This window comes from Bombus vancouverensis, chromosome 12 (assembly GCF_051014615.1).
Source record: "Bombus vancouverensis nearcticus chromosome 12, iyBomVanc1_principal, whole genome shotgun sequence".
In the NCBI taxonomy this organism is placed as follows: Eukaryota; Metazoa; Arthropoda; class Insecta; order Hymenoptera; family Apidae; genus Bombus; species Bombus vancouverensis.
In genome coordinates this window covers 6697850-6725775 of record NC_134922.1, presented here as the reverse complement: position 1 = coordinate 6725775, position 27926 = coordinate 6697850, and the positions used below count along the sequence as shown (strand labels likewise).

The window sequence follows — 27926 nt, the reverse complement described above, 5'->3', positions numbered from 1 at the left end:
AAACAGTGGTTTGAACTAAACATAAAATTTCATGAAGGACAAAATTTTTCTAAAGAAATAATAAAATCTAAATCGTAATCTAAAAAGAAAAATCAGTTCATACATCAAACAAAGAGAGATCAGAAGATCAGAAGATCAAAAGATCAAAAGATCAAAAGATCAAAAGATCAAAAGAAAGATCAAAAGATCAAAAAGCTATCAATTATTAATGTTTGATCGTGTCTTAGAAATTGCGCGGGAAAGAAATTCGATCATATCGTAAAAAAGGGGCGTTCCTGATCCACGGTTTCTTGTAGTGGTTCTATATACGTATACATATACTCGTATAAGCGTCACACTACGCACGCACGCACACAAACACGCGCATACAAATACACATAGATGCACACTTAGAAGTATATATCGATTTATATGCAGTGTGATACTTGGTTACATTTTCTAGTATCTTCACAGAAATAGTGTAGATTTGTGTGCACAACCGAATAATCGGCGAGATGTGAAATGAAATTTATATTACATGATAAACCGTGCACGATGCTCATCTTATTCGATGGTACTGTATATCGGACATAAATCGATCGAAAGTTTGAAAGTGCAATGTTGTGCCGCGGAAGCGGCGGCACCCAACAATTGTAACGCCTGAAAATTCCCGCGAAAACTATCCCGCGTGAATAAATGCTTAACTCATGTTTCAACTTATGATACCGCTTACCATATCTCTTAATTAACAGACACACTTATTAAATACAGAAATAAGTCAGTATGTGTTGTGGTCACACGCGTTTCATTCAAATCGGTAGCTCGCATTCACTTTTCATCCCCCGAAACTAAACAATCATGGCTGCGGCGTCACTCGAAAATACATCATGAATCAAATTCAACACTACTTCGTTAACACATATTGTTTCTCACAAATATGAATCAAATTTTTCAATTCATTTTTTAAATCAAAGTCATGTGAAAGATAATATAGTAAAAATATATCCTACAACTATATTTTTTATTGAAATTTGATTAATTCTACAAGTTTTCCGGTTACAAATGCGACATCTATGTTTTAAAGACACTTCTTTTTAAGGCGCTTGTTCATTAAGAGAAATCGAACCAAGTACTTACTGTTTAGCCAAAATTAATTAATTGTCCAAATATTTATAATTTATACGTAGATAAAATTCATATCAAACCTTAGTATGTGCCATAAAACAAATTTAGAACGTCAAGATGTTATATGTAGATAATCCTTTCCTATATACTGTTCTATATACATACACCATGAATATACATTTGTATTACACAAAATTAAATGTTTTGGATAAAATGAAATAATATGACGAATAATTATATAAAGAATAGAAATAATTTATGTATATGTTAATTAAATAATAAAAAAATATATTTTCAAAGATAGACTTTACTGGTTTTGATTCTATTAAAAAATGTTTTCAAGAACTTAATATAAAAAACTGTTGTGCTATATTACAAAAAATATTAAAAAGTACAAAGCCTAAAAATATATGAAGGCACAATTTCTATACAAAAATAGCAATAAATATTTCAGACTTTTATTGAATTTTTGTATGGCTATTTACATCATTATATCATAGTTTATCAATATTGTATCATTGTAAGAATAGCGAATAGTAATTTTATATTATTTATAAAATCGTACTATATGCTCTAATCGCAATTAATTCAATATTTACATTATGTATTAGAAAAGCCAAGTCGTACATAAACTATGTACAGCAGCATGGCATATGTGTATAATTTGTAGTCAACCAATTTGCGCTTAAACAAATACATATTTAACATAACTTTTGTATACTTGCTTCGACTTCCTAAGTCTACATGTTTTTATGTGTTATTTCACTCAAATATAAGACACCATGTTATATTACTTTTGTTTTTGCTCATTATAGACAATATTACTAACTAAACCAAAAATTATATGCAGCCATTTATAAATATTACGCTATATATAGCAGTTCTCTGTTACTTTAAAATCTTACGATAATAAACTGTATAAAAAAGGAAAAAATTTTATAATCATATTTGTAGAAATCAAAATATTTGAAAGAATGGAAGTTCTTAAATTGTCAAATAAATATTTAAGTGATTATTGCTAACAATTCAAGTGTTAACATGCTAATTGAATACATTATTCTATAAAAACCTATTGCAATTTACACAATTAAAATATTTATATCATAAAGATAAAGATGATAGATAAAGATAAACATGAATGTTTTTTACCTTTGTTATATGGTAATGAAGAACTTCTAAGATTTGTATGGTAAACTTTTCGGCAGATACATAAATTAAAGATTTTCAAAGATACTTCACCTTAGATTCTTTACCTTGTAACGTGTACGCGGAAGTAAAAATTTTATGACAAAATTTATTGCACACGTAACCAGTTATAGAAAGTTTACTACTTGGTTGCGTAGCAAACATTATTATCTTGAGTTAAGAGCAAAGAATGCAATGGTCAAACACCATTAGATGTTGTGGAACTATGAAGCGGTGGTCTCAATAGATCATGATATTGTAGTAAAGCTTCCCGTAAAGATCTTGATACTTGACCTGACGCTGTAGCTATTGTACATTCTACTAGACAAGGATATAGTCCAATCAGTTGTTCCCAAACTGATCTTTCAACTAAAAATAAAATTTGTATTCCATTGTCTTTCTTTGCATAACGTTGTTTATAAATAAAACATAGGAAGTTATGTATGTTGTTATAAAAATTAAAATCAAATATATCAATTAATAAAGATTACCTTTGTTAGGTGGTGCTTTTTTCAGAGAAACCACAAGTGTTGCAACAGCTTTCAAAACAAAAGAAATTTCTGATAATCTGTACCTAGAAAAGGTTTATATAATAAGTACTTAAAAATTAATATATGTATATATTACATTTATCTCCAATGGGATTGTACAATGTATTTTACTAATATAATAAAATGAAATCAAGTGAAAGAAGAGGTAAAAAAATTTTGTTTGAACAAAACCATTACCTAGGTAGCGGACATTTTCCACTTCGCCTCTCATTTTCAATATATCGTCGTAAAACTTCTTGAAACCTATGAAGGAGCGCAGTGACTGCTAACCGTCCAGCAACACCTCCTTCATCGTTTTCAGGACTTTTGGTTGTGTCATGATCTGATTCATTATTTAGTCCATCCAATAGAGAAAACTGAAGTAATGTTTCAAAACACGTTTTTGCGAATTCCTCTCTTAACTTAGTTTCGCCGCTATTTTCTACAATAATAAAAGGTAATTTTACAGCAATGAAAAATAATTTTATATTTAAAATTTTTCCTTCAATGAACATAAAAGAGATTTACCAATATTTGTTGTAGTCGCTGAGTGTATGGAGCCTTTGTTTAATAACATAACTACTCGCAAAATAAACTGATGAGGTATGTATTGAGAATGTGGTAAAACCTCATCTCGTAAAAGTTCCATAACTTGACAATCTACAGCTTCATCCGCTTGAATTTCTTCGACACCTCGTTCTATATTTAATATACTGTAGTAGAACACCAAAATGTTAATTTTAACAATCAATGGTTACAAAACAACAAAATACAAGTTTATTGCTATGCTATATCGAATCACCTTTTCGGAAATAGGAAATCATCTAATGTATTCGCTAGTTCCGGCCACATACTTTGAAATTGTTCTGGATATTTCCTGGCTAAAGGTAAGCCAGTATGTAAAACGGCAAGCAAACTAGTAACAGCCAATTTCCAAGTTGTTGGTGACGGGCAAGCATACTTCATTGACAAAGGTACATGCAACGCTTCTATAATATGCTTTAAAACTTGTCCATCTATAACTGCCATTTCAGGTGCTGTCTTTTGATATAATGTTACAACCATTGATAAAGCTTTCTCTCCAAAAGGAACATAATTCATAGTCACCCAATCAGCCTAAATAAATAAAAGAGCTAAATAATATTTCATTAAAAATAATGTCATGGTTAAATACAAAAACTAAAAAATACGCACAGATACGCCTCTAATTTGAGAGATGTGTTTCGTTGGGATTTTACCATAGGTGGGAGCTTCACAAGCCAGCTTTGAAAAACTCAAAAGCTGAAGAAATATTAAAACAATCATTGTTCGCAAATTATCGGGTCCATTTAATGCTTCCTATTAAAAGAAAAATTAAATTAATGTTGAATAGAGAAAGAATGATTTTAATAATGAAATAAATTACATACTTTTTGTAAAAGCTCCATTGAATGAAGTACACCATCTTGTAAATGAGTGAGAACTACATCTGGCATTGTAGGCAAAATATATGGCGTTGATTCACCATGTACTGGAACTGCAACTGCATTTTTTAACACAATGCAAAGTTTTTGCAAATCTGGGCCAGTGAATCTGAGAAATAAAAAAAAAGGATATACACTTTCTTTTTTAAAATAAAAATTTAATTACATGAAAAAATTATTAAGTATAAATATACTTGTTTCTGATGTGTTGGAAAACAGCTGGAAATATATGAACCAATGCTGTTAAAAATGCTTGTGATGGTACATAAGGTTCCGTTTCCCCTTCTTGAGGGGGTGTTGTACTTTCCATTCCAATATTCAACCACACACGCCATGCAACGATCCATAATGCTTCGGAATCATTTGACTGAATCACTTCGTTATTGTCACTTCCTTTTTGGAGATATAAAATCTCTTGAAATGATTTTAAAGCTGCCAATGATACCTAACAATTATAAATACAAAATTTAAAAAAGTAATTTTTTATAATTACATATATTGTATACATACACACCTCGTTATTTTTACTAAGTGCAGAATTTTCTATAAATTCTAATAAAAGAGACCAAGCTCTAGGAAAATCGCCCAACATTTGCAACAACTGCCGCTTGGTATTAAATACTCTGCCAACACCACTCAAAGTCAATACCTATAGAATAATAATTAAACAGATTAATTTTATTAATACATATATTAGTAATATATTAATGTAAGTATTAAATAAATATATATTACCTGCGTTTCCGCCCACTGTTTCTGTGCTGTATTTCTGCTGTGATGAATAAGTATGTTTCCACTAGTATCTACCTTCTCACTACTGGCGGAGTTAGATAAACTTCTTACTTTATCTAGCAATGGAAAAAGAACCTGCCAAAGTACAGCTTGCCATGTCGGCTGATGTAACAAACTACCATGTGCAGATATTGTAGAAAACAGAGTTTGACTAGCTGATTTGCGCACGGCGGGCCGAGGATCCACACATAAGTCACCTTACAAATATAAATGCAATAGTAATATTTCAGAAATGTTCTATCTCCTATATAAAGTTTTATAATAAAATATATTACCTAATCTTGCATATAAACACATCCAAAGTTTGTCAAAAGGTGGCATATTTGTTGTACCAGGAAAGTCTGGAAACACCGACGATGAATCTCCTTTCAGAGATACACAAAGCTTCTCTTGGTTTTGATAAAAATAATCGCTTATATTCCACTGGAAAAACAATATATAAATATAAATACATTAAACTGACTATATTTTATAAGACCTATAAAATCTACTGAATTGACCTATCAATCTATTTTTTATGTGATATAAAAAAGTATTGTAATAATACATCTAAAATAAACTTGATTTGCCTGATTGTCTTGATTTTAATTTTTTTCATTCAAGACATTTGCACTTCAATTTTAACAATTTTAAATGCTCCTAATTTCTTCTACAACTTAATGTATGTTCATCTTTTAATTATGAGTTCCTGCTCTGATGTACTTGTAAGGAATTCCATAATCTGCAATCGAAAGTTTCAACCAAAAGTTCCGAATTCGCGTAACATGTTAGGTACCAGGTCCTTCTCAAATTAACACCTTGCCATACTTTTATGAGTCTGAGTTATGCTGAGAATTTTGAGCCAAACCTGAATACCACGAGTCAGGCCCGTGGTCTAATTTCATGTCAAACGTGAATATCACGAGTCTCACTCGTAGCTTAATCTCAGGCCAAGTATGAATGTATCGAAAGGTGTCTTTTTTCTAAACACGGGCGCGGCTATCTACGTACTCAGTCGCACGATCTCATGTTTCAAGTTCCGACACTCTGTCTTCGTCGCTTCGGCTCTTTTCCTGACCATTCGGGCGCAACGTTTGGGCCCGGATTCTTCCGAGTTAAATGGTATGGCAAGGGGTTAAAAAAAGAAAAGAAAAACATATAACAATACTAAGATTAAGAATAAAACGAACGTATAAAACATTTTTGGTCGTTCATTCTTACCATTAATCCGACAGCAGTTAATGAAATATTTAATTCTTGCGTCTGAGAACCGAATTTTGCGGCTGTGTCAACACAAAGTGGAAGACATCGCCAAGGCATTACTGGTAGGAAATCAGTTACTACCAATTGTAAACATTGAAATGCTATACGAACTAAAGCTTCTCTGTAAAATACATTAATATACAATTAAAATAAATGATACTTTTTTATTAGATTGGGCTTTTATTACTATATAAGGATATTTACCCGTGATGATCAGATACTGCTCCAATAATACCAAGTACCAAAGGCCAGCCATGATATAGTGTTTCTCCTGCTCCATGTAACACTTGTAAAACGCACTCTAGCTGTCGTTGTCTTACATCTCCATGGCGAACTGATGATAATTCTGATAATGGTCCTAAAAGTAAAGTCTGCAATTTCTGTAATGAAAAAAAAATAAATTACATTTTCCATATTCAATTTATTTTCTTTTAATCAAAAAGTTTAACATACTTGATTATCGCGCAAAGGTTGTGGATATTTGTGCTGAAGTGCCATTTTTACAAGATATGTAATAGCTTCGACCCCCCATTCTCGCATACGAATATGCGGATGTTGACAAACTTCCAGCAAGTGATTTGTTAATGGTCTCCATAAAACTTCTACCCGTGGTAAGTTTACCAAACCAGTTTCTAAAAGTTTAGCCACAGCAAACAGGGAGGGTTCCTAACAGAGACGTTGCAATGTGACTGCACTTTATATTTAAGACTTAAATGTTAAAGCTTTAAATGTTAAAGTAAATCTGACGCTTTTAATTGAAAATCAAATTCACACTCACTCTATTAGAGTAAGCTAATTCCATAGCTTCGTGGCTCAACTTGCAAAGTGCGTCTATCAAGTGATGTAAAGCTACATCATCAAGATGTTGACTACTTTCGAATAGCCTGCTAAGCATGGCGCTAAGTACAGGCAAATCTGCCATAACTGCGTTTGTAAGTACTGCATTTGGATCGGCAGCGGTTCTTCCTGCTTTTAAGGATCCTCCAGTAGAAGGCTTCAAACCAAGTATCCAGACAAGATGTTGTAGTGTTGTAAGTACCAAATGCCATGCACCACCAAGTATGCTTCCATGGCAATGTGCAAGTGATAATAATGCACGCATACATTGTAAATTTTTTGCCGTTAACATAACTGGACCTTGATGTGCACCTACATTGGCGCAAATAGTTTTTCATTTTATTCAGCTATAAGCAGTTTCATTCAGCAATTTCAAATCATTGTTACACACCAACTGGTAGAGACGCAGTGGGTAGAGGAGTACCAACAGCTACAACCTGTTGTCTATAATCTGGTTCACCAATAGTCACATTGTACTGAGTGGATTCTTGTTGTCTTGCACTCGGTATACCTTGAGGAGCATTGTATAACACAGTCAATGCGTAATGAGGAGGCAATGATGCTTTACATATTGCAGTAATGAAAGCGTCACGCGGAGTCTGCAACTCTAATTGTCCACACAGCGATGCAAAAGTTTGAATAGCTTTTAACACATTTTCTGTTGCAGATTCATCGGTGCTAGGAATTCCAGAGAAAAAAAAGATTTTTATACACAAAAAATAAATTTTAATACTATATGGGTAAAATAATCAATAGCTTAATCTTTCTTACCTTGCATCTATAAGAGGACTTAATGCTGCTAGCAGGCCACACCAACTAGAATTAATGAGCTGAGTATGAAGTTTCCGTTCAAATTCATTAGGTTTATACAATTGATTTCCAGTTACAACTTCATTAGTACCATTGATTGCGAGAGCTATGGATCGTATAATATCTAATAAGCATGCATATGCTACACTTATTCCATAACCGATAGGAATCTGTGGCGGTTCGACCTTATCAAGCATGTCCAGACTAAAAGTTAATTAAATCACTTGTATTAATTTTTTACAAAAGAATTATGCTATAAACAACAAAAAAGGTTCTAGTATTTACTAGGTTGATTTAGCTTGACCACTTGTAAATGTCGCAACTACCGGCAACCAAATGCCGCGTGAATAAAAACCAGGTTGAGGTGAAACACCAGGACCTATAGGCATTCCCGTAAATAACGGAGAAGCCGTACTTTGTGGAATCGTTGTACTTGTCGCTAATATTAAAAAGATATTGACATTATTAATATTTTATTGCTATTATAGTAAATTTTTTAAAACTTACTTATATTGGTTTGGTTCATCATTTGGGGATTAACAAAAAGACTATGTACATAGGCACCTAAACTATTGACAATATCTTGAAAAATGTTGGTTGCATGAGGTTTTAAGTCATAACATTCACAGAAATTTGTAAGAAGATCAGATTGTACTGTCATTTTATGTAAAACTTCTAAAGCTAAGGCTCTTTGCCATGTTGGTTTATCAGGATCCAAAAATTTAACAATTAGGGACAAAAATATCTCACATTCTGTCACCTGAAAAATTCAAGGCTGTATTATAATATTTTTATTAAGTTTAAAAGTTTTTGAAGTTTATAGAATATATACCAAAAGAGAATGATATTTTTGTATCAAAATAGAAACAACTCGAAGGAGCCGCATGCTAATAGGAAAATAAGGTTTATCTAAAGGTGTAGCTTGTTGTAGTGATGCTGGTACCGAATTGCGATATTTGATATTAGGGGAAAATAATTTAATTACAAGGGCACACACTCTCTCCTTCAGTAGAAAGCTAAATTCTGGATGCTGAAAAAAACGAAAAATTAAATAATTATAATTTATATGTGAACTCATCACTTATGATTAAATACCTTAAAAAATACTGATGAAAAATTTGTTAGAACAGATTCTAGCAATTCTAGTCCAAAGGTACGTGTCATTTCTGTAATCCCAATTAACCAGTAAGGTTGATCTGCATTTACTAATTGTACTAAGTCCTAAAAAAATTTTATTCAGTAATTAAATTTTATTAAACAATGTAATAACTAATATAAATAAACTTACTTGAAACATTAAATATGCATCAGCAGCACATGGTCCTAAACTTTTAGGTGCCTGATTAGTAGGAATTTTTAATTCCTCCAAATTTATTTCATCTGAATCTTCCTGATCAGGACTTTGTTCATCTTCTGCAACTACACGCTCAAATACTAATGACACTAGCTGTCTTACTGTGGCTCCTGCTGTGTTAATTGTTGTAGAATCTTTCGTAAAATGTAAGCGAAAACACAGAACTAAATTCTGAAAATAACATTATTTTTTTCAAATTACTCAAGATGTTAATGACATAAATTTTTTATTCTATAAGTAATATAAATTATTACTCTTGCAAGTGTTTCTCCATGAACCACAGTGTTGCTAGTTAGTAAAAGAGTTACAGTTTGTAAAACTTTAACTTCTTCCGTTCCAGATTCCATTAACATCCATAACGTATCTGTGATATAACGGGCACCTTTTTGATCAATAGCTTGTTGTGTAATTAATTTTTGCATCATAGTTAAACAAAACTAAAATAAGTAATATGACAGAAAATTATTATATTGTTTAAATATAAAATATTATATATTTAAAAAATAAAATACTAAAGAATATATCTGTTTCTTACATACCTTTATAATTTTTACATCTTTACTCTCACAACCTTGAACCAAAGGATATAAGATTTGATTAACGATATAATAAATTGGAGCACCCGAAGTATTCGAAGCTGTCCTTATTTTTGCAATTCCTTCTTCGCACGACTGTAATAAAATGCACTATTCAAACATTGTTTCCAATAATTTTGTACTAATCTTCATGGGAAAAAATAAAGCACTTTAAATTAAAAAACTAACCTAACTCTATTTAATATTACATAATAACGTGTAATATATTACTAAATATTAAAGTCAATAATAATAACATACTTCCTTGATTTGTGGATATTTCTTCTTCGTCTCAGAGGCGAGAACTTTCAAGTCAGTTTGTAACGATTCCAAAAATTTTGAAGTATTTTCCGAATTAGTTCCGATAGCTGAACTCGCCATCGCGTATCAAATTCTCTTTTTTATAACGTTATCATAAAAATCTATATCATCGTAAGTTATAAACAGTTTCTCGAGGCATGCATATTGCCATATGAATATTCGTATCTATCTAACAGTAGGTGAGTTGGCACATCCCATACCGATTATCAGAAATGACAACGGGCAGGTGACAATTTAGTGGGTTTGTCTTCACGCATTTTTAACCTTACGTCATTTCAACGACTCTATCAATCACTTAGAGCTTTTAGCAGAATTTCGATTAAACTTCCTTAAAAACCGTGTATTTTTACGATTATTAACTATTCGCATCTTAATCGTAACACGTTCATGTAAATAATAAACTGTAGCTTGCAATGGCGACAATAACTCGTATGTATATGTATTGCAATTTACCATCGACCTCGAATCAATTTATAAACTAGGGTGGAAGCTCGTACTATAATCAAACGATATACCATTTGAGATTACGCTTATACATTTTTATAAATTTTAGGTTATGTTATATACTTTAATTAGCCATACATCGTTATAACTTAAATTAAAATAAAATGACTTTATCTATATTAGTTTCTAGAATATTGTATAAGATCTTAAAATAAGAACTTGTAAAAGTTTTTTCGATGAGCCACTACGTGGTGCTGAACAACGTTTTTGACATGTCTTTGCCATTATAGATCCATGGTTCTTGTTACCAATGAATAGTGTTACCCGGCACCCATTCTTACGAATTTATAATCTAAGGTTTCCAGTCGTTTCTTGAGCGTAGCGTGTTTTAACTCATTGAGAGAATTAACTATTTCCTATAAGAGTTTAAAATATTGTAAAGAAAAGTGTCGCGAGAAATCATCTCCAATACTCAGAGGAACGAAGTTCCTTACAAACTCGCGTACAAACTTCGTAATCAACCGGACCTAAAAAACGTGACCAACTTGTCGAGAATGACGGCAATAACGGCAAGCGGCGATGGACGAAGCGCCCATGGACAGGCCTATAAAGATAAAAGTAAACCAACAGATATTCGTAGCAGCAATATCAATGCTGCGAAAGGTGAATAAATAATGCTACTGATATATTTTTGAAGTATTTCAATTCTTATTAATTATTTCTTAGGCCAACAAAAATCTTACCTTATATAGTCATGTTCAATACACCGTAACCGAATTATTTTGTCATCGTTAATCTGAAGAAAAAGTTAAAATTTATCACTATATAGCTTACAGAGTGCAGTTTTAATTATTTAAAAACACTTTAAATATATCTAAGTAAAATTGTAGGCTATGGATGTAGGTCCAATTTTACATTTTATTAACATAAAATATCCTTTGTTTCGCCCATTTTTGTGAATGGGAGTTTCATATTAATATCAATATTTCAGCTGTCAGTGATGCAATTCGTACCAGTCTTGGTCCTAGAGGAATGGATAAAATGGTAAAATTCATACATTAGAATTAAGTTTATTGACTTAATTTGTTTATACATAATTGAAATATTTCATTTTGTATGTTAAGATTCAAGCTGGGAACGGAGAAGTTACAATTACAAATGATGGTGCAACAATCTTAAAAGAAATGAATGTTGTACATCCTGCAGCAAAAATGGTAATCTTTTTATTAATATCGGAAGCATTAAGAATTTTCTAAATAATTTTTATGCGTTTTTCATTTGTTTTGATGTTTTCAGTTAGTTGAATTATCAAAGGCACAAGATATTGAAGCTGGAGATGGTACTACAAGTGTTGTTGTTATGGCTGGTTCTCTTCTAGAAGCTGCAGAGCGTTTGTTGCAAAAGGGAATACATCCTACTTTAATCAGCGATGCTTTCCAAAAAGCTGCAGTTAAAGCTGTAGAAATATTGACAAATATGTCTATTCCTGTTGATTTAAAAGACAAACAATCACTGATTAGAGCTGCAGCAACCTCTTTAAACTCAAAGGTATATCTTAAGATGTATATATTAATTATAAACTGTAATTCAAATACTATTATGAAATTGAAATTATGCAATTCTTTTCTTTTAAGGTTGTCTTTCAACAATCAAGCCTTTTAGCACCACTTGCTGTAGATGCAGTATTAAAAGTTACCGAAGAAGGGAAAGAAATTGCTGTAGATCTTAATGTAAGAAAATCAGTATACAAGTTAAATTACTACAGTAAATGTATTAAGTTTATATCTTAATAACACTATTACATTTATAGAACATAAAAGTAATCAAGAAGTTAGGAGGTACAGTTGAAGACACCGAACTTGTAGAAGGATTAATATTTACACAAAAATCTTGTAATGTTAATGGACCGAAACGCATTGAAAAAGCAAAAATAGGTTTAATTCAATTCTGCATTTCTCCACCTAAAACGGACGTAAGTAATTTGAAATAAAGAAATATGTACATGAATTTAAGAAGCTTTATACATAAGTATAAGTAAAATTCTTTTATTGCTTCAGATGGATCATAATGTAATCGTATCCGATTACGCTGCAATGGATCGTGTTTTGAAGGAAGAAAGAACTTACATATTAAATATCGTGAAGCAAATTAAAAAAGCTGGTTGCAATGTACTCTTAGTACAGAAATCCATTCTTCGCGACGCTGTCAGTGATTTAGCTATACACTTTTTAGATAAAATCAAAGTTATGGTGATTAAAGACATTGAACGTGAGGATATTTCATTCGTATGTAAAACGTTAGGTTGTAGACCAATCGCGTCATTAGATCATTTTGTCGCTGATAATCTTGTTAATGCAGAATTATGTGAAGAAGTACAGACTGGAAGCTCTAAGTTTGTTAAGGTTAATGGATTAAAACATGACTATTTTTAAAAATACTAATGTCTTCTTTTATAAATATTTATTTATTTCTTTTTGTTACAGATCACTAAAATACAAAATCCTGGACCAACAGTGACAGTTCTTGTACGAGGTAGTAATAAATTGGTCTTAGAAGAAGCGGAACGTTCATTGCACGATGCATTATGTGTAGTACGCTGTTTAGTGAAACAAAAAGCTCTAATTGCTGGAGGAGGAGCACCTGAGATAGAGCTTGCACTAAAATTAGGAGCATATGCACAAACTTTATCGGGCGTTGATGCTTATTGTATTAAAGCTTTTGCAAATGCATTCGAGGTGAGTTATATCATTTTTATAATTTGTATTTGCTACTAAATATACGTGCAAACTTTTAACATATTTTTCAAATATATGTTTGTGAATATTATAGACAATTCCGTCAACCCTAGCGGAAAATGCCGGATTGAATCCTATTGCAACTGTAACGGAACTTCGAAACCGACACGCTAAGGGTGAACATACTACTGGTATTAATGTGCGAAAAGGTTCAATTACTAATATCTTGGAAGAAAATGTGATTCAACCACTTTTAGTTTCTATAAGCGCCATTACACTAGCTTCGGAAACTGTCCGCAGCATATTAAAGATTGATGATATCGTGAATACAAACCAGTAATTTATAGAGAATATGAATTTTACATCTAAATTGCACTGCAAATATTTTCTCCATTAAGAAATGCTGCTGAAACTATGTTGACTTTATAATCTACAATTTGTTAAATTAATGAAATCAAATTGCTTATTAACGTTCTCAATTTCTTTTATTTCTTTCAAAATAAAGTCAATCTGCTTCTAAAAAAAACTGTCCTATATTGCTCTCCTTAATATAGTGCTTACTAGAAAATATATGAAATTATGACGACTAGAAATAATTTCTTTGAAGATCTGAAAATCAATGATGAAAAAAAGATTACAATGTTTTGAACAGGACATATGGAAGTATAAAAATTAAGTTTTATTATCCATTCTTACAGGGTGTATAAATCAAAATTCTTTTATATGGTGTAAAAAAACAAGTATAGTTCCCATATATATAGCTATTTTACAATAATATTAAACATATAATTCCGCAATTATTCTAAAAAAAGACTATATTTTGCTTTTTTTGTACATTAAATATCATGTTACTTCTTTATTAATGAACCATGTGTTATCCGTCCTTCGAATATTAATATATTGATAATTTAAATAATTTTTAAACATTCTCTAAAATCTTTTTATTATAAAATATATATTCAAATATTAACATTTAAATGCAAAAATTAGATGATTTTACATATTGCACAATAAATTAAAACATTTTAAAACATATACAAACATTTGATCTTAATGTAGTTAAAAAAGTTGTTTAAACATTCATATATCTTTTTCACCTAGAGAACGGACCATGGTTTATTGGGATATATTACCCAATACAACAATAACAATCTACAACCATATTTTATAAAGAAATAGTGAAATACTTTACAGCTTTTGCTATATTGGACAGAAAAGGATTTTATACCCTAAAGTAAAAATCATGATAAAAATAAGATATAGTCAAGTAAGTGTAAGACCAAACCTCTGGCCTATCTCAGGAGAGTGGGAAGTTGCAACTGCGAGCAAAAGTGGTATATCTGCTGCATCGAGATCGAGAGCGTGTGTCAAACTTGCAACATTGGCATCGCATACTTCTGTTGCTAATAACATCTCAGCCAATGTTTCACTTTTTAGCCACATTTCTCTTAGTTTTGCTTCCAATATGCCTATACACTATAATTTAAGGAAAAATAGTAAAAGATGAATAGAGTACACATCGTGTTACAGCATCATCTTTACGAGTAAAGCATTTTTTATATAAACTAATAATCGAAGTCAAACAATTTCTTACTTGTGAAGCTGAATGATATTTCCGCCATAAATAAGCAAAGCCTTCCAGCATATTGGCAACGAGCCTTGACATCCCAACTGGTAACGGTGCAGTATGTGAAGGCATATTATTGGATATGATTCCAACATGCCAAGTATCTAAATCCGCTAAAATACAAAGTGATTCGGCAATTGGTTGATCAATAGTCGGAAAACGTACACTGGCAAGACATTCTTCACGTATGCAGTACCACAATTCTTTATCTATTTCATAGTCATTCCTATTTGCTTCTTGTTGGACAACTTTCTTTCTTCTCCTCTTTTTCTTCTTTGGCAAACCTTGTAGAACTAAACCCCATGTATAGGATGGTTCAGAATTATTTAATCCCTGTGACTCTGTGGGTTTTATTGTGTTTTGTAAGAGTGTCTTTGTAAAGCCTGTGTCCTGGTGTGAACCAGTCTTCTTCATTTTTTTTGTCCTGTAATTACAAATTTTTGATCTTCAGTTAATCTCATTTACTGCTATGTAAATGCTTATTGTAGTCCATGACACAAACCGCGGCATTGGCAATTCGACGACACTGTTAGCTTCCATCAAAGCTTCTAGACTGTTTGATCTAGATAATCCAACACTTCCATCACCCACGGTATTACCGCAAGTACGTAACACTTCTGTTGCGTTAGTAGGGGTTTCTAGAACTTGTTTGCAACTATCATAATTTTGTGGAGGTACGTAACCTTGCCTATTACACCTTTGACAAAATCCCAGAGATCTTGATACTGCTCCTGGTGGATGAATACTCTTGGATGATTCAGGGAAGTTCCTTTGAATAATTTTTCTCAATACATCTTCCGGCAACTGTGCAGACGTGCTCGGTACTCGTGTGAACATATATGAACACTGACAATTGTATCCAAGTCGCGGTCGTGATAATGTTTTCACAGATTTTTCTTCATCACCTAGAGTGAAGAAAACATGGGAATTTTTCATCTCGTTATCTGTACTTTGACCAGTTTCAAATTCTGGTCTGCTAGAGTATAATTTCAATGTATCAACACATGTATCGTCAAAATCTTGAAAAACATCTATCTTAGAATTCGTATATGCTTCATCCAAGTCGTTATCTTCCACCTTCTTTTCAAAATTACGTAGCGAAAATTCAGGACACTGTTGCATACCAGTCTTGCTCAAGTCGACATCTTGTGGTGCAATTTCGCTCACTACTATTTTAACTTTGCTTGATGTACAAGTTCTTTCGTTGACGGTGCTCTTTTCATAGCCGTCATCATCGCGAGGAAGTTTCTTCAAAATGAATTTCGTGTCTGTTTCAGGTTCAAATGTTTTCAGCATAAATGAATCAAGATTTGATTCCATCGTGATGCTACGTTTAAGAGAGCTAATAGATCCTTCTACTCTTAATCTTCCCTCATTGTATTCAGGATATGAGCGTTGCATAATAGCGTTATCATCTTCTGCATCATACGAAAGCTCTTGTACGGCAATTTTTTTTCGAGCAGATGTGCATAACACACGTCGGGAAATCATAGACTCTCGATCGTTAGTTGTTGCTTTCGTAGTGAATAAATGTGGGCGTTTTATTCTCGCTTGTTCTAAAAGACTTGCAGCTTCTTGAATGTCTTCTTCAGTAACGTTACAATATTCTTGTCGTTTCTGTACTACTCCACTACGGATGAAGTACGACAAGAAGGATAAAACAGAATTAATCAAATCGACCTTTTGAGGATCGCCTGCAACGACTGTATGCGCTACCCTGATGGGATTACTTAGTGCACCATATAAATCACCTAATTGAACCCATAGTGGATTACAAGGATACCAGGTGCCTAATTTTTCCATCTAAAAATAAATATGTAATTGATGCATTTTATATAATTCAATTTAAAAAAAAGGCCCAAATTGCTTACCAATTGTCGATCATGGATTGGCAGTGTAGTATATATCCAACCAAGATGATATGTTAGAACAGCAGTGACGACAGTACTTAAAAAACTAAAATATATAAATGTTAATTTAGATTCGAAAGTGTGATATCTTTCCTTGAAATACTTACAAGTTACTCGATTTTGTATCGATATTATCCAACAATTGACACATTTGTTCTAAACTACGATGCAGCGCACTTATCTTATGCTCTACTTTCACTGAATTAAGTAGCACATCATGCCATAGCAAGGGTGTGCGAGAGTTTAAATCCGCATCAATATTTGTAAGTAAACGCAATAACGAAACAATGAATTGCGAAGATCTATAAAGCCGTTCAGGAAGCTGCATTCCTTTATTTTGAGCACTGATACTAGCCGATTCAATACAGAAATATCGTAAACGATCCAGCATTCCTTCCAATAGAGCCATGTGCTCTAACAGACAGGTCTCTATTCTTCTGTAATGCAAACCAGAGAAATCCAAGATGAATGAAATTAATAATTAAAACATTCATTATAATAATCTCTAACTAAATTTCAACCTCTCATGGCCTTCGGCTAGTTGGACCAACATCGTTAATCCGAGTCTCGTTTTATGACGTTTAGTATGAATCTCTTTATTATCATTTCCATTCTCGGTCCAGTACTGCATTCCAAATGTATCATCAGAATCTAATCGGGCTAAAGAAGTGGAAGCAGCTCTTAACCACCTTCGACGTAAACTCGAAAGGCTACCGATACCAGAGGATCCATTGCTCTCCAACGACTGTGAACCTGAATTAATATCGTATTACATTCCGAACAATAAACACCTTTCGATGATGGATCGCTTCTACTTCGGCTCAAATCGATATATTTGGCTTGAATTGAACTTACTCCCTGTCGGTGGTGGTATGTCTATATTCCACCCACTACCGGTGCTAGAGCAAGTAGAATTTTTTCTGACACCAGTGTTTAATTCGGATCCTGATAGATTTCCAGAACTTGGTCGGGATACTGGAAAATGAAGTTTTTACATATGTACATCAAATCCTAGTTTCAATTGGATTGAATTTAATCCACAGTGATATTAGTTCTCAGTGATATTAGCTTGCTACCTACAAAGTGTTCGCATACTGGGGTTAGAATCCAAGTTCACGGAACGACCCAATCCTTCGTCCGAGACTTTCTCGCTGAAACACGATTGAGTAATAAATCAAATATTTGTATCAATATATCAATCGTAACATGAAATCGATAACTGTCTTATTACGAACGCATATGCTTACGTCTGCTGTTTGCATATGTTGTGTTCTGTAGCAGGGAAGACTTTTGTGCACATGATGCAAGATGATGAATTCATTGAATGGATCTTAAAGATAAACATAAAAATTAAAGTACTTAAAATGTTGATGGCACACATTTTATATTTTTAATATTAATATATTATTTTACCTTAAATGATGATCCTCTGTACGTCATCGCCACAGTACCGAATACCATTTCGCTCAATAAGCTTACGTCGTCTTCGGCCATTCTTTCTTGCTAGAAATTTACAACTATGCATATTAAGCGTATAATACATCATATATTTAATTATAAAGTATTTAAAACCTGACTAAAAATTGTGTTTCTCTTTTTCAATTATTATTTGTTACCTCGAACATCGAATTGCCGGTATTCTTTTTAAGATTAATCGTGGCTGTTTTATTTTTACACCATCTTTTCTCCAAGGAAAGAGAATCAAAAAGGAGTTTTCTCCCGCGCCATTCACACTCTCGGAATAGTAAGATCCGAACTTGACCTGCCCCAATGTATAACGCGGAGTTTCTGCAAATATTCAAAATCACACGATAATGTGTATTTGACACAATAATGTAAATAAGTAGAGAATTAGTTTATAATTCATAAAAGAGATATGGTAACAAACAGTACAAAAATAATATATTTTTATATCGAATTATAAGTATAGTTAAACAATATTATTGCTTCATATATGACTATACATTTAAGAAATTGGAGAATGACTTAACAAACAATATCTTAATCTTAACTTGTGATCTTCTAATATTATACTGAAATAATATAGTTAGTTTTTCTTACATAACTTTTTAATCTATAGCAGGTGTTAATTTTAAATGTTATAACAATCTCATGATTGTTTGCCAAAAACAATTTTCTTATTGTACATACAAGATCCAAATAATATTTAATACATAATCTATTTTTGTTATATTTTTGTTTAATATCCATCATAAACCATACATATACATATGTAGTAGGATACATCTCAACAAAGATATAATCTCTGTTTTATTACAACATAATATAAAAAAATAATTCAAATGCGTGTGTAAATGTTTAAATAAATGAAGGATGTTCACAAGAAATATTCGTAAAGATATATATAATACAGAGGTCAATTTCATGGTTCGATATATAAGCCAAGTCACGAGTATGTCAGCGACAAGATTATGTCTCCCGCCAACGGTCAAATAGAAATGGACCTAACGGAAAATAGGTTAAGTTAGATTAGAAACATAATCCTTACAAAATTTTGCGACCAAAATATTTCTTGTTTCTCTTTTCAATAAAAATCAATCATCTCGTGACAAAAGTCGCACGAAATAACTGTAAGGACAATACAGAAGGCAACCAAGAGATAGATGATCGATATACGCTATGTCACTAATAGATATCGATGCAGTGAATAAGATCGATAAATATAGAGAAATGACGATGTACAGAGGCCCAAACGAGCAAAATGAATGAAGAAAAATAACGACGTATACCTGAAAATGAAAAAGAAAGAAAATGGGCTGTTCTTACCTATCATTTTCTTCTGTTTCGACGTTCGATGCTACGATGGTTTGTACTTTATTCCTGAAATTCTTCCTCGAAGGAAACAGCTTATCAAACAAAGGCATCATAAACCAACGACCGTTTATAGCTACCGCATTGCTCGTTAACTTTGTTTCGTTTTCGGTCTATCATGTCACAGGGAACTGCACCATACATGTTCGCGAGTATCAGTCAACTGTAAATAAAGTCACGTGCGGAGGAGTCATATGATTGCTCGAGATTAGCGTGTATCGTTTGGTCGACATCCGAATGGAATGTTTTCCCGGCTGTTCCCGTCCTCCGCTAACACAATTCATTGGACGAATTGCGGCTCATGAAACCGGTTTGTTGGAATGTCGACAAAAATACCGATAAAGTGATAAGCATGGGAGAAAAAGCGAATTTGTGAAATAGGGACCCGATTACTGACTGCGCACGATATACTTTACTATGATAGAAGTTATATATTGCACCGCGAGAGCGCAGTACTAAGGCAATTAACAAAGTTCTGTTGCGGCTACGTTTGAGGATAAGGATTGCAATGATACGTAATTTTTTTCTTTTTGGACTATCAAATGATATTTTTAGGTCCTTTAAGTACAGTGTGAATATCGCGAAGTTAAATCATGTAAAAGATTTGGGAAAAGTTTATTGAAAAGTTCCAGATAGCTGATTTAAAATAATTAGCTATTTAAAAAAGCACTTAAAAATGTTTAATATTTACAATTATTATTGTGAGATATAGTAACAAAAGTTGGTATTTTGTACCATCGTAAGTACAAGTAAGTTTGTTGTAATCTATATAAAACTATAACGGCTTTTTATTTTCTTTATGTGAACCAAATTCGCATGTTTTTTTAAATTCAATTATATGTTACTTTTCAGATTCTAAGACTCTTTAATTGATCTTTGAAGAGATGTGAAAGGTAATTAATAATTCGTTTCCAGAATTGAAATTTAAAATAAAATTATTAAGCTTATACGTATATTTTTTAAGTCAAAATTTATTTATTTATTTATATGTACAGAGAATTTTATTGAAATCAAAAAACCCTGATATACCATTGTATAATGGATTAAATATTTGAAGCAAGTTTACAAGAAAAATTATATAAAGAAATTTTGATAAAAGAGTAAAAAGATGTTGGAAAACTAATTTTGTAAACAAAAACAAAGACTTTAAAGTTACACAAAGTTTTGCATAATTATTGCGTAGATATCTATTCATAATAGGAAACGCATTCAAATAGTAAATTTATTTCTAATAATGTAAATTGCATATACATCCAAAATCAAATTTCATTTGAGATTTCAATATTCCTAAAAAAATTAATACTTCAAATCGACGAGTTAAATTATTTGAATGAAAAGAATAGAGAAATTAAGTATTGTATATAACGTCTAATTATTTTTCCTCGTAATCGTCGGTATATCGACGTATAGGAACATCAAAATCTACGTTTCTACGCATTTTATTGGCCAATATAAGACGGTGAACGTATTCCGTATCTTTGATATCTGCGGACGTATCAAACGCTCGTTTAATGTAATTTTTATTTGATACCGGCAAATATACCGGATATTCAATATTAAACGATATGATTAGACTTCCTCTTTTCTTCGGACTTTCCGGCAGCGGCAATCCTTGGCCAGGTACGTGTTTCTTGTAATCTGGTCTAATAAGAAAAAAGAAATGTTATGTATTATTTTTATAACCCGCATCAAAATATTTATAAAACATGAAGCAATTAAAAAATAAAAAATGTGGAATAACGAATGATTAATCCTTGAATTTTAATTGTTTTCCAATTTCTATACAGCAATTGACGAATATTACTTGTAATTATTTTCATGATTTTTCTTTTCAAAATGAGTTTTAACAATTACATTTATTTGTAGGATCGATTCTGTGAAACGTAAAATAATTATTCAGTGAATGAAACAAAGAGGAGAAGTAGAGAAAGACTGGATCAGGGGAGGAGACGGTAGACACGTACGTGATGACAGACGTTAGTGGTATTCGAAGGGTTCTGTCGTCGAGCGTGTTGACGGTGACCACTGTTCCGGTCAGTGCCTCTCGCAGAAAGATATCGACCGTCATGTGCAAGTCAGAGCCCTCTCTTCGGAAGGTCTCGTGAGGCCGGTCCTCCGTGATGAAGATTACATCCGCTACGCTGACGTGCTTTGGACTGAGTAAAGATATTATGCGAGCTACTACGATTAACCCATTTCTGTCCGATATGAAATGTACGATGCATTTTAAATGTATCCTTTGCGATATCCGAATCGACATAAGCTAAAAGGTTATAACGAACTTTCGTGAAGAAAAAAGAAATTAGCGATAATTCCATACAATTCGATTCTACCTCTGAGTATATTTCGAAAGGAAATGAAAATCTTCATTTAACCAGACAGAAATGTTCGAATTATATCTTGTTTATGAAATAAAAACAAAGTTATTTTTTCTTTTAATTATTATAAATTTACCAGGAATTTTTGTGGGTCCTTGATCACCTTCCTCTGGGAACACTATCCTCGTTCCCGTCGGAATGCCTGGTTTAATGGGTATCGTTAAAATTTTTTCCTTCGTCACTGTCTTAGTCTTATCGTCCCCTACCAATACTAATCTTTGTATCTTCATTTTCTTTATCCCTCCAAGAAAGACCTATTTATATAAATCAATGAATTTATAGATCTTTCAGAACTAAAGTGGCGGATCATTTAGTTTGATGAGTGTATTTGGCCAAATATATGTGTAAGCAAGAAAATTAATAAGAAAAGTGTTTAGCATAATAATGAATAGTAAACTATTAATGATGGATACAATGGATTTATGAAAATATGTAAGTAAAATAGAATACTGCGACGAGTCGCACGTTGTCTACTCGGCGATAAACATTGAGAGAAGAAAATTATAAATAAATAGAACGTCGATATGATACCTCCAGTAGGGTTAGGTACAAGGTTTTTATCAGAGGTTCTTCCTTGCGCTTTATACCCCGCCCCTCGGGAAATTCGAGCAGAGACGAAGACTGCGTTAGTACGTAGAGTAGATCAGCATAAGGACTTTCGGTACCGAAGAACTCCCTGCAGAGATACTCACGATGAGAAAGATGTGGATAGATCGGATCGTAAATATTCAAAGTTTTCAAGTGCTTGTTAAGTTTAACTGTACACAATTTTAAGTCGTTGGATAAAGTAAAGGATTATCATAATTGATAGCAACATTAAGTATAAGAAAATAGGGGAAACGTAGAGTACATGCAAGCAATATACAAAAAAGCATATGTCTTTGTTGTAATACTTACATTAATTCAATATAATATTTATGTAATGCAATTTTGATGTGTTATCACTAGAAATATCAACAGTTACGGCGAAGTTATTTTTTAGGTATTAAAAAATACCTAATAATAGAATATTTTTATATTTATTCATTCATTACTTTATTACAAAAAGAATTCCATGTTATGTAGTACATTTTTGGTATTATTAATCCATCTGGGACCATGGTCCCTAAATGAGGATTGGCACATTTATAAAATCGTAGAAACAGTCATTTTGACTGTTATGATAGTTCTAGTGTTATTTGTTATATATAGTGTATATAGTGTTATAATAAAAAGTAATTATTTGATTAATGTACCTATACGTTCTCATCGGTTCTCCGTGATAAGTATACGGTTGAATAAATCCTTCGGCTCCAGGCACGCCATTTTTAAGACCTTCCTCGCCGAATTGATCGTATATGGTTCTTTTAAGGGGATCTGAAAGCACATCGTATGCTTCGGCTACTAAGGCGAAAATAGTACATAAACATTCATCTTTCGCTCTTTTAGTGTTATATCGTAGCGCTAAGCGTCGAAATCTGAAAATAATAGTGAGATATTTACATTAGCCAATTACAAAATTAATTATGCACGTATTGAAATACAATTTTTACTTTCATACTAAAAAAATAATTACGGAATAATTTAATTGATTAATATTTTTCAGCCAAAAGTCTGTTAATATTTTACAACACGGAAATATCAATGGATTAATTGATGAAGAAGACGGGGAAAAATATACATCATAAAGTAATAAGCTCTTACTCACGCAGCTTTGATCTCCAAATCGTCGCAGTCTTTTTTCAACGATAGTACGCCATAGTAATCTATACCACGTTTATTACACGAACAAGCTTCATCGCATGACATGATATTCCTTATTTTTTATTTCTATCAATACTTTCAAAATTATCCCATTTAAAATTAAAACAAACACTTACACGACTATCTTCTGTTATGAATTCATGGCTGATGTCATGTAAGAAGGCCGAAAAAATAGAAGGGAGAAAAACGTATCGTTTCGCAACGATTTTTCAAGTGTTTTCAACAACCAACGCGCCCCTCTCGACAACGGAGTACAATCTACACTCGTGTGTTAGCTTTTGTAATTATTAAACGTCTCACGACCGACATTTATTGTTGAACACAGAACCATTATTTAATAGCTATTCATTGGTACTCCATATGAAAGGAAAGGCACCATGGATGCTTCTGAATTGATTTTGAACCTCGTGCAGAAAGGTGAGATCTAAAATAAGGATTTCTTTTACGAATTTGATTCTCGTCATTGTTGCCACAATTTTTATTAACGTATAAAAATACAATTAGACATAATACTTATGTAATTTACTTTCAAATAGCCGCCATTACAACTTTTCACAATTTCTTTTTCTGTTTAATTCAACTTGATAAATGATTTCTAATTTTATAAATAAAAATTGTGCGAAAAATATCGATTTTATTAACAAATATCGAAATATTAACAAAACGAAATATTTCTAGCTGCGATTAAAACGGCAGTCAAGGAAAAGAATTTAAGCGACTGCGAACTTTTTTCCAATCGTGAGGATAGTTCATCTTCCGGTCAACATGTAATGAAGAAAAATTCCTTTTCCGGTGGTGTATCCGAAAAATCGTGCGGGGATTGTAAAAAGGAAAAACCTGACGAAGGGATGTTCAAGGTTTCCTTGACGACGAACGATGAAGATTTGGAGAACGATAAGGAGAACGTGTCAAGGAAGAAGATACGCGTGGAGGCGAGGCAGATTTGCAGCAATCGCGAAAATAGCGACGAGGAGAAAATCTTCGTGCTGCAGCAACTCGGTCGATCGCAGATACGTCCAGAAGGATTCCCGGCATTTCTATGCATCGACGGGAGGATTGCCAGTTCAAATGGAGTTAAACGAAAAATCCCACGACCAGCTAACGCTTTTATGCTGTTCGCCAACGAATGGCGTAAAAAGCTCGCTGCGGAGAATCCTCGGGAGTCTAATAAGGACATTAGCGTTAGGCTAGTTTCCCTACATCCATTTTTACATTTGCATCTAGTAATGGAACAAGTTCTTTTGTATGAAATATTTTTTCTTCTTCATTAATACACTTGCTTATTTAAACATTTTAACATTTTTAATAATTTAAAAACACAAAGTATACTGTAAATTAGAATATTTTATATCGTGCAGATTAGGCATCCTTTGGAAGAACATGGCGAAAGACGTGAAGGAAAAATACTTTGCCCTGGCCCGGGAAGTGGACGCGGAGCATAAGAGGAAGTATCCCGGTACGCTTTATACCTATAGTCTCTTTTCAAACCAATATGACCTCGTTTTCGCGTTTGTAGCGGCTCGTCGAAGTTTATCGATACGACTGAATGTTCGTGCCCCGCGTTCGGTAGGTACATGATAGTTCCTTGTATCCTTACAAGCACGAAAAGAAAGGGTAACATCAAGGGTAAACTTATCTATGAAATGACGTAGATGCATGCGCCATACAAAATCAGGTCTGATGATAAACTTGCTAAATATTTCTAAATCCTACAAAAAAAAAAGAAAAAACTAAATCTGTTCTAAATTTTCCAATCAATTTTTGACGTTCCACTTTTCTTAAAAGCTTCCTTTTTGCCATAAACCTTCAATTTATTTTTATTTTCAGCATCAACCGAGTTCCATATTTTTCCAAGCTTTCCTGGTAATTTTGGCTCGTCCAATATTTTCCGCGAAAAAAGATCGCGCTGGGTTTGCAAAGAGAGAAAATACGAAGCTGCGAATGTGTTAATGATCGACGTTAAGTATTTAAGGAGTTGGCACTGATTTTGCAGTGGGGGACCGCGTGCAGCTAGGCCGCGGAGGACATTTAGTCGCGTGAATGCTCAGTAACGCGAGATATGTGAGGAATAATCGCGCTTGTCGGTGGGTGTAGGTAGTAGGTAGGTAGGTAGAGCGCGGTCGTGTATCGGGCAGGTTCCTAGAGTCGCGTCGCAATCAATACCTCCGGTCTCTACTGTTCCCTCCCGCCCGTTCCCCGTCACTCACCCGAGAATATTTCTCCGCCTGCCACCCTGTGCCCTGTACCTCGACCCGCAAAACTCGTATCGCTCTGCTATCCCACCCACAAATCGACGAGCTATAATCGCATTTTAGCTCCCCCGCGATCGTTCGCTCTCCTCTCTGCTGGCTAATCACAGTATTCAGGACGAAAAAGTGCAAGAGCGCATATACGTTCGTTCATCACGAGGACGATAACTTGTAGGAAGAATAGAAATCGGACGAATTATTGCCTATGGCTTAAATATTTTGACAGAAACAGAATTTTGAAATATTCAGAGACAACTCATTTTCTTTTATCTATTTACATTAAAAACGTAGCTTTTTAAAATAGCAAAAGTTGCGCTTTTTTAAAGGTATATCGTTTCTTATAATTGTTTAGATTATGGATGATTTATATTGATATTGCCATACTTTGTAAAGTCCAAATTTGTACCCATTTATTTTAATTTTGGTAACATGGTATCGAAATCAATTGATTCAGTCTAACTATTGATCATTGATTACGCTGTTTCTACGATTCAGTGCATTGGTATCAGTTTAGTTGCACGAATTGAGTGACATTAGATCGGCTTCGTAGGTATCACAGGATACGAGAGCGTGCATATTCAACTATTGTAACTGTTTTAATTAATAATCCATAAATGCTGTAGATGAACCAATACACTGGGCGCAAATAGTAATTGCATATTAGACAGATCGATCGTTTGAACCGATACCCGTTTTACTCTTAACATAATCGCATTCTCTTTCCCATTGTCGTAAATCCACCGCAGAAATTAAAATTCAACGATTGAATGAGAACTCTTCTTGTGAATAAATGCAAGTTCCAATATCGTTATATAAAAAAAAAAATTAAAGTTTAAGCCTCTCCATAGCATGTGAGAAGAAATGCCTCAACATGTGAAGTGTAACGACTATACGTACAATTGAACAATTGAAAAATAAAATTTACAAACCACAAGAAAACGATCAAAGAAGAGTTTTAAATTATTCAATTGCATATTAAGGTATGAAAAATGTCTACCTTCAAACAAAAAATTTAATATGTATACATAATATTTTCTATTCTATCTATATTATCTTCCGTTTAATACTCCAATTCTATCTAAAAAATATTTCACAAACAAAGTTTTTATACTATAAAAATTGTAAAAGATCTCGATATTAAAAATTTCTACTCTTTTCAGAATCGAAATTTAACGTGGAAATCCCAGGCATCAGGACTGGTGACCAAATCAAAGAGAAAAGAGGATCAGGCGTTCTCAGTAAAGGTTCTGCTAACGATAGCCAGCTGCAGCTTGAAAACGCCGAAGGGGTGCAAAGAAGGCTAAATTCACCGCTAAACGGTAGTCGCGCAATCGACGGCGGGCCAACGCGTAGCGAACAAGCCGAGTGGTCAATTAAGATCACCGGAAAGTGTCGATATGTTCTGCGCGAGCGTCCGAGGACGCGGGCAAGCGGACTAGCGTGCATCTGCGCGACTGCATCGTACGCGTGACAAGGAAAAAGAGGGGTGACGCACGGTCGCTCCAAGGGAAGCCGTCAAAATGTCGAGGCTTGTGCATCCAGCGGGCATATCGAGCCAAAGACACGCGGGGGAGGAGTGTCCCCCCTCTCTCTCTTTCTCTCTTCTCTCTGTGTGTAGTGTGTAACGATCGTCGGTCATCGATCCGCCATAGCATCGACGCGATGCTCGGTTGCTCGAGAAAACGAGAGCCTCCCGTCGTTGTGAACGTCACGCGAATTTTCCTTGAAAAGTACGCTTAGGATCGATCAAATGGTGTCTGTCTTATGTTTGATTATGGCTGGAATTTTACAATTA

At 33.3% G+C, this 27926-nt stretch overlaps 5 protein-coding genes and 1 long non-coding RNA gene across 7 annotated transcripts; 3 read left to right on the top strand and 3 right to left on the bottom strand.

Moving 5' to 3' along the window:
• Positions 1-1548: 1548 nt before the first annotated feature.
• Positions 1549-10834, bottom strand: mon2 (Mon2 homolog, regulator of endosome-to-Golgi trafficking). 2 transcript variants are annotated; one of them, XM_033331383.2, is made up of 25 exons: positions 10154-10834; positions 9857-9988; positions 9572-9754; positions 9252-9488; positions 9059-9184; positions 8796-8993; positions 8471-8723; positions 8249-8402; positions 7925-8167; positions 7545-7831; positions 7095-7465; positions 6770-6982; positions 6521-6696; positions 6275-6437; positions 5350-5497; positions 5018-5271; positions 4797-4931; positions 4477-4727; positions 4229-4391; positions 4014-4157; positions 3622-3935; positions 3348-3532; positions 3018-3261; positions 2781-2857; positions 1549-2658 (listed from the first exon to the last, which is right to left on the bottom strand). In XM_033331383.2, exons 1-25 carry the CDS (start codon positions 10271-10273, stop codon positions 2489-2491), a joined length of 4941 nt encoding a protein of 1646 aa, XP_033187274.2. In that variant the 5' UTR covers positions 10274-10834; the 3' UTR covers positions 1549-2488. The 2 variants fall into 2 exon arrangements, with proteins under 2 accessions (XP_033187274.2, XP_033187273.2); XM_033331382.2 differs by having other exon boundaries at positions 2781-2863; positions 10154-10832.
• Positions 10835-10953: 119 nt separating this feature from the next.
• CCT4 (chaperonin containing TCP1 subunit 4) lies at positions 10954-13918 on the top strand. The gene is made up of 9 exons (XM_033331387.2): positions 10954-11320; positions 11649-11701; positions 11782-11871; positions 11954-12205; positions 12292-12387; positions 12468-12629; positions 12715-13059; positions 13141-13392; positions 13487-13918. Exons 1-9 carry the CDS (start codon positions 11212-11214, stop codon positions 13730-13732), a joined length of 1605 nt encoding a protein of 534 aa, XP_033187278.1. The 5' UTR covers positions 10954-11211; the 3' UTR covers positions 13733-13918.
• A 130-nt stretch (positions 13919-14048) lies between these two features.
• On the bottom strand, positions 14049-19852 carry LOC117155443 (folliculin-interacting protein 1). Its single transcript, XM_033331384.2, has 12 exons — positions 19717-19852; positions 18546-18717; positions 18343-18432; positions 18177-18259; positions 18010-18080; positions 17785-17904; positions 17451-17682; positions 17037-17366; positions 16891-16975; positions 15522-16822; positions 14987-15443; positions 14049-14868 (listed from the first exon to the last, which is right to left on the bottom strand). The coding sequence occupies exons 1-12, from the start codon at positions 19815-19817 to the stop codon at positions 14656-14658; spliced, it is 3255 nt and encodes a 1084-aa protein (XP_033187275.1). The 5' UTR covers positions 19818-19852; the 3' UTR covers positions 14049-14655.
• Positions 19853-20178: 326 nt separating this feature from the next.
• Positions 20179-21753, top strand: LOC143303413 (uncharacterized). The gene is made up of 4 exons (XR_013059641.1): positions 20179-20510; positions 20614-20654; positions 21172-21381; positions 21628-21753. It is a non-coding gene; the product is annotated as an uncharacterized LOC143303413 (long non-coding RNA).
• On the bottom strand, positions 20945-24398 carry LOC117154977 (dnaJ homolog subfamily B member 13). The gene is made up of 6 exons (XM_033330486.2): positions 23827-24398; positions 23375-23596; positions 22671-22815; positions 22216-22393; positions 21726-21897; positions 20945-21404 (listed from the first exon to the last, which is right to left on the bottom strand). Exons 1-6 carry the CDS (start codon positions 23925-23927, stop codon positions 21134-21136), a joined length of 1089 nt encoding a protein of 362 aa, XP_033186377.1. The 5' UTR covers positions 23928-24398; the 3' UTR covers positions 20945-21133.
• LOC117155019 (uncharacterized) lies at positions 24260-25324 on the top strand. Its single transcript, XM_076623497.1, has 3 exons — positions 24260-24299; positions 24561-25117; positions 25241-25324. Exons 1-3 carry the CDS (start codon positions 24260-24262, stop codon positions 25322-25324), a joined length of 681 nt encoding a protein of 226 aa, XP_076479612.1.
• Positions 25325-27926: the final 2602 nt, after the last annotated feature.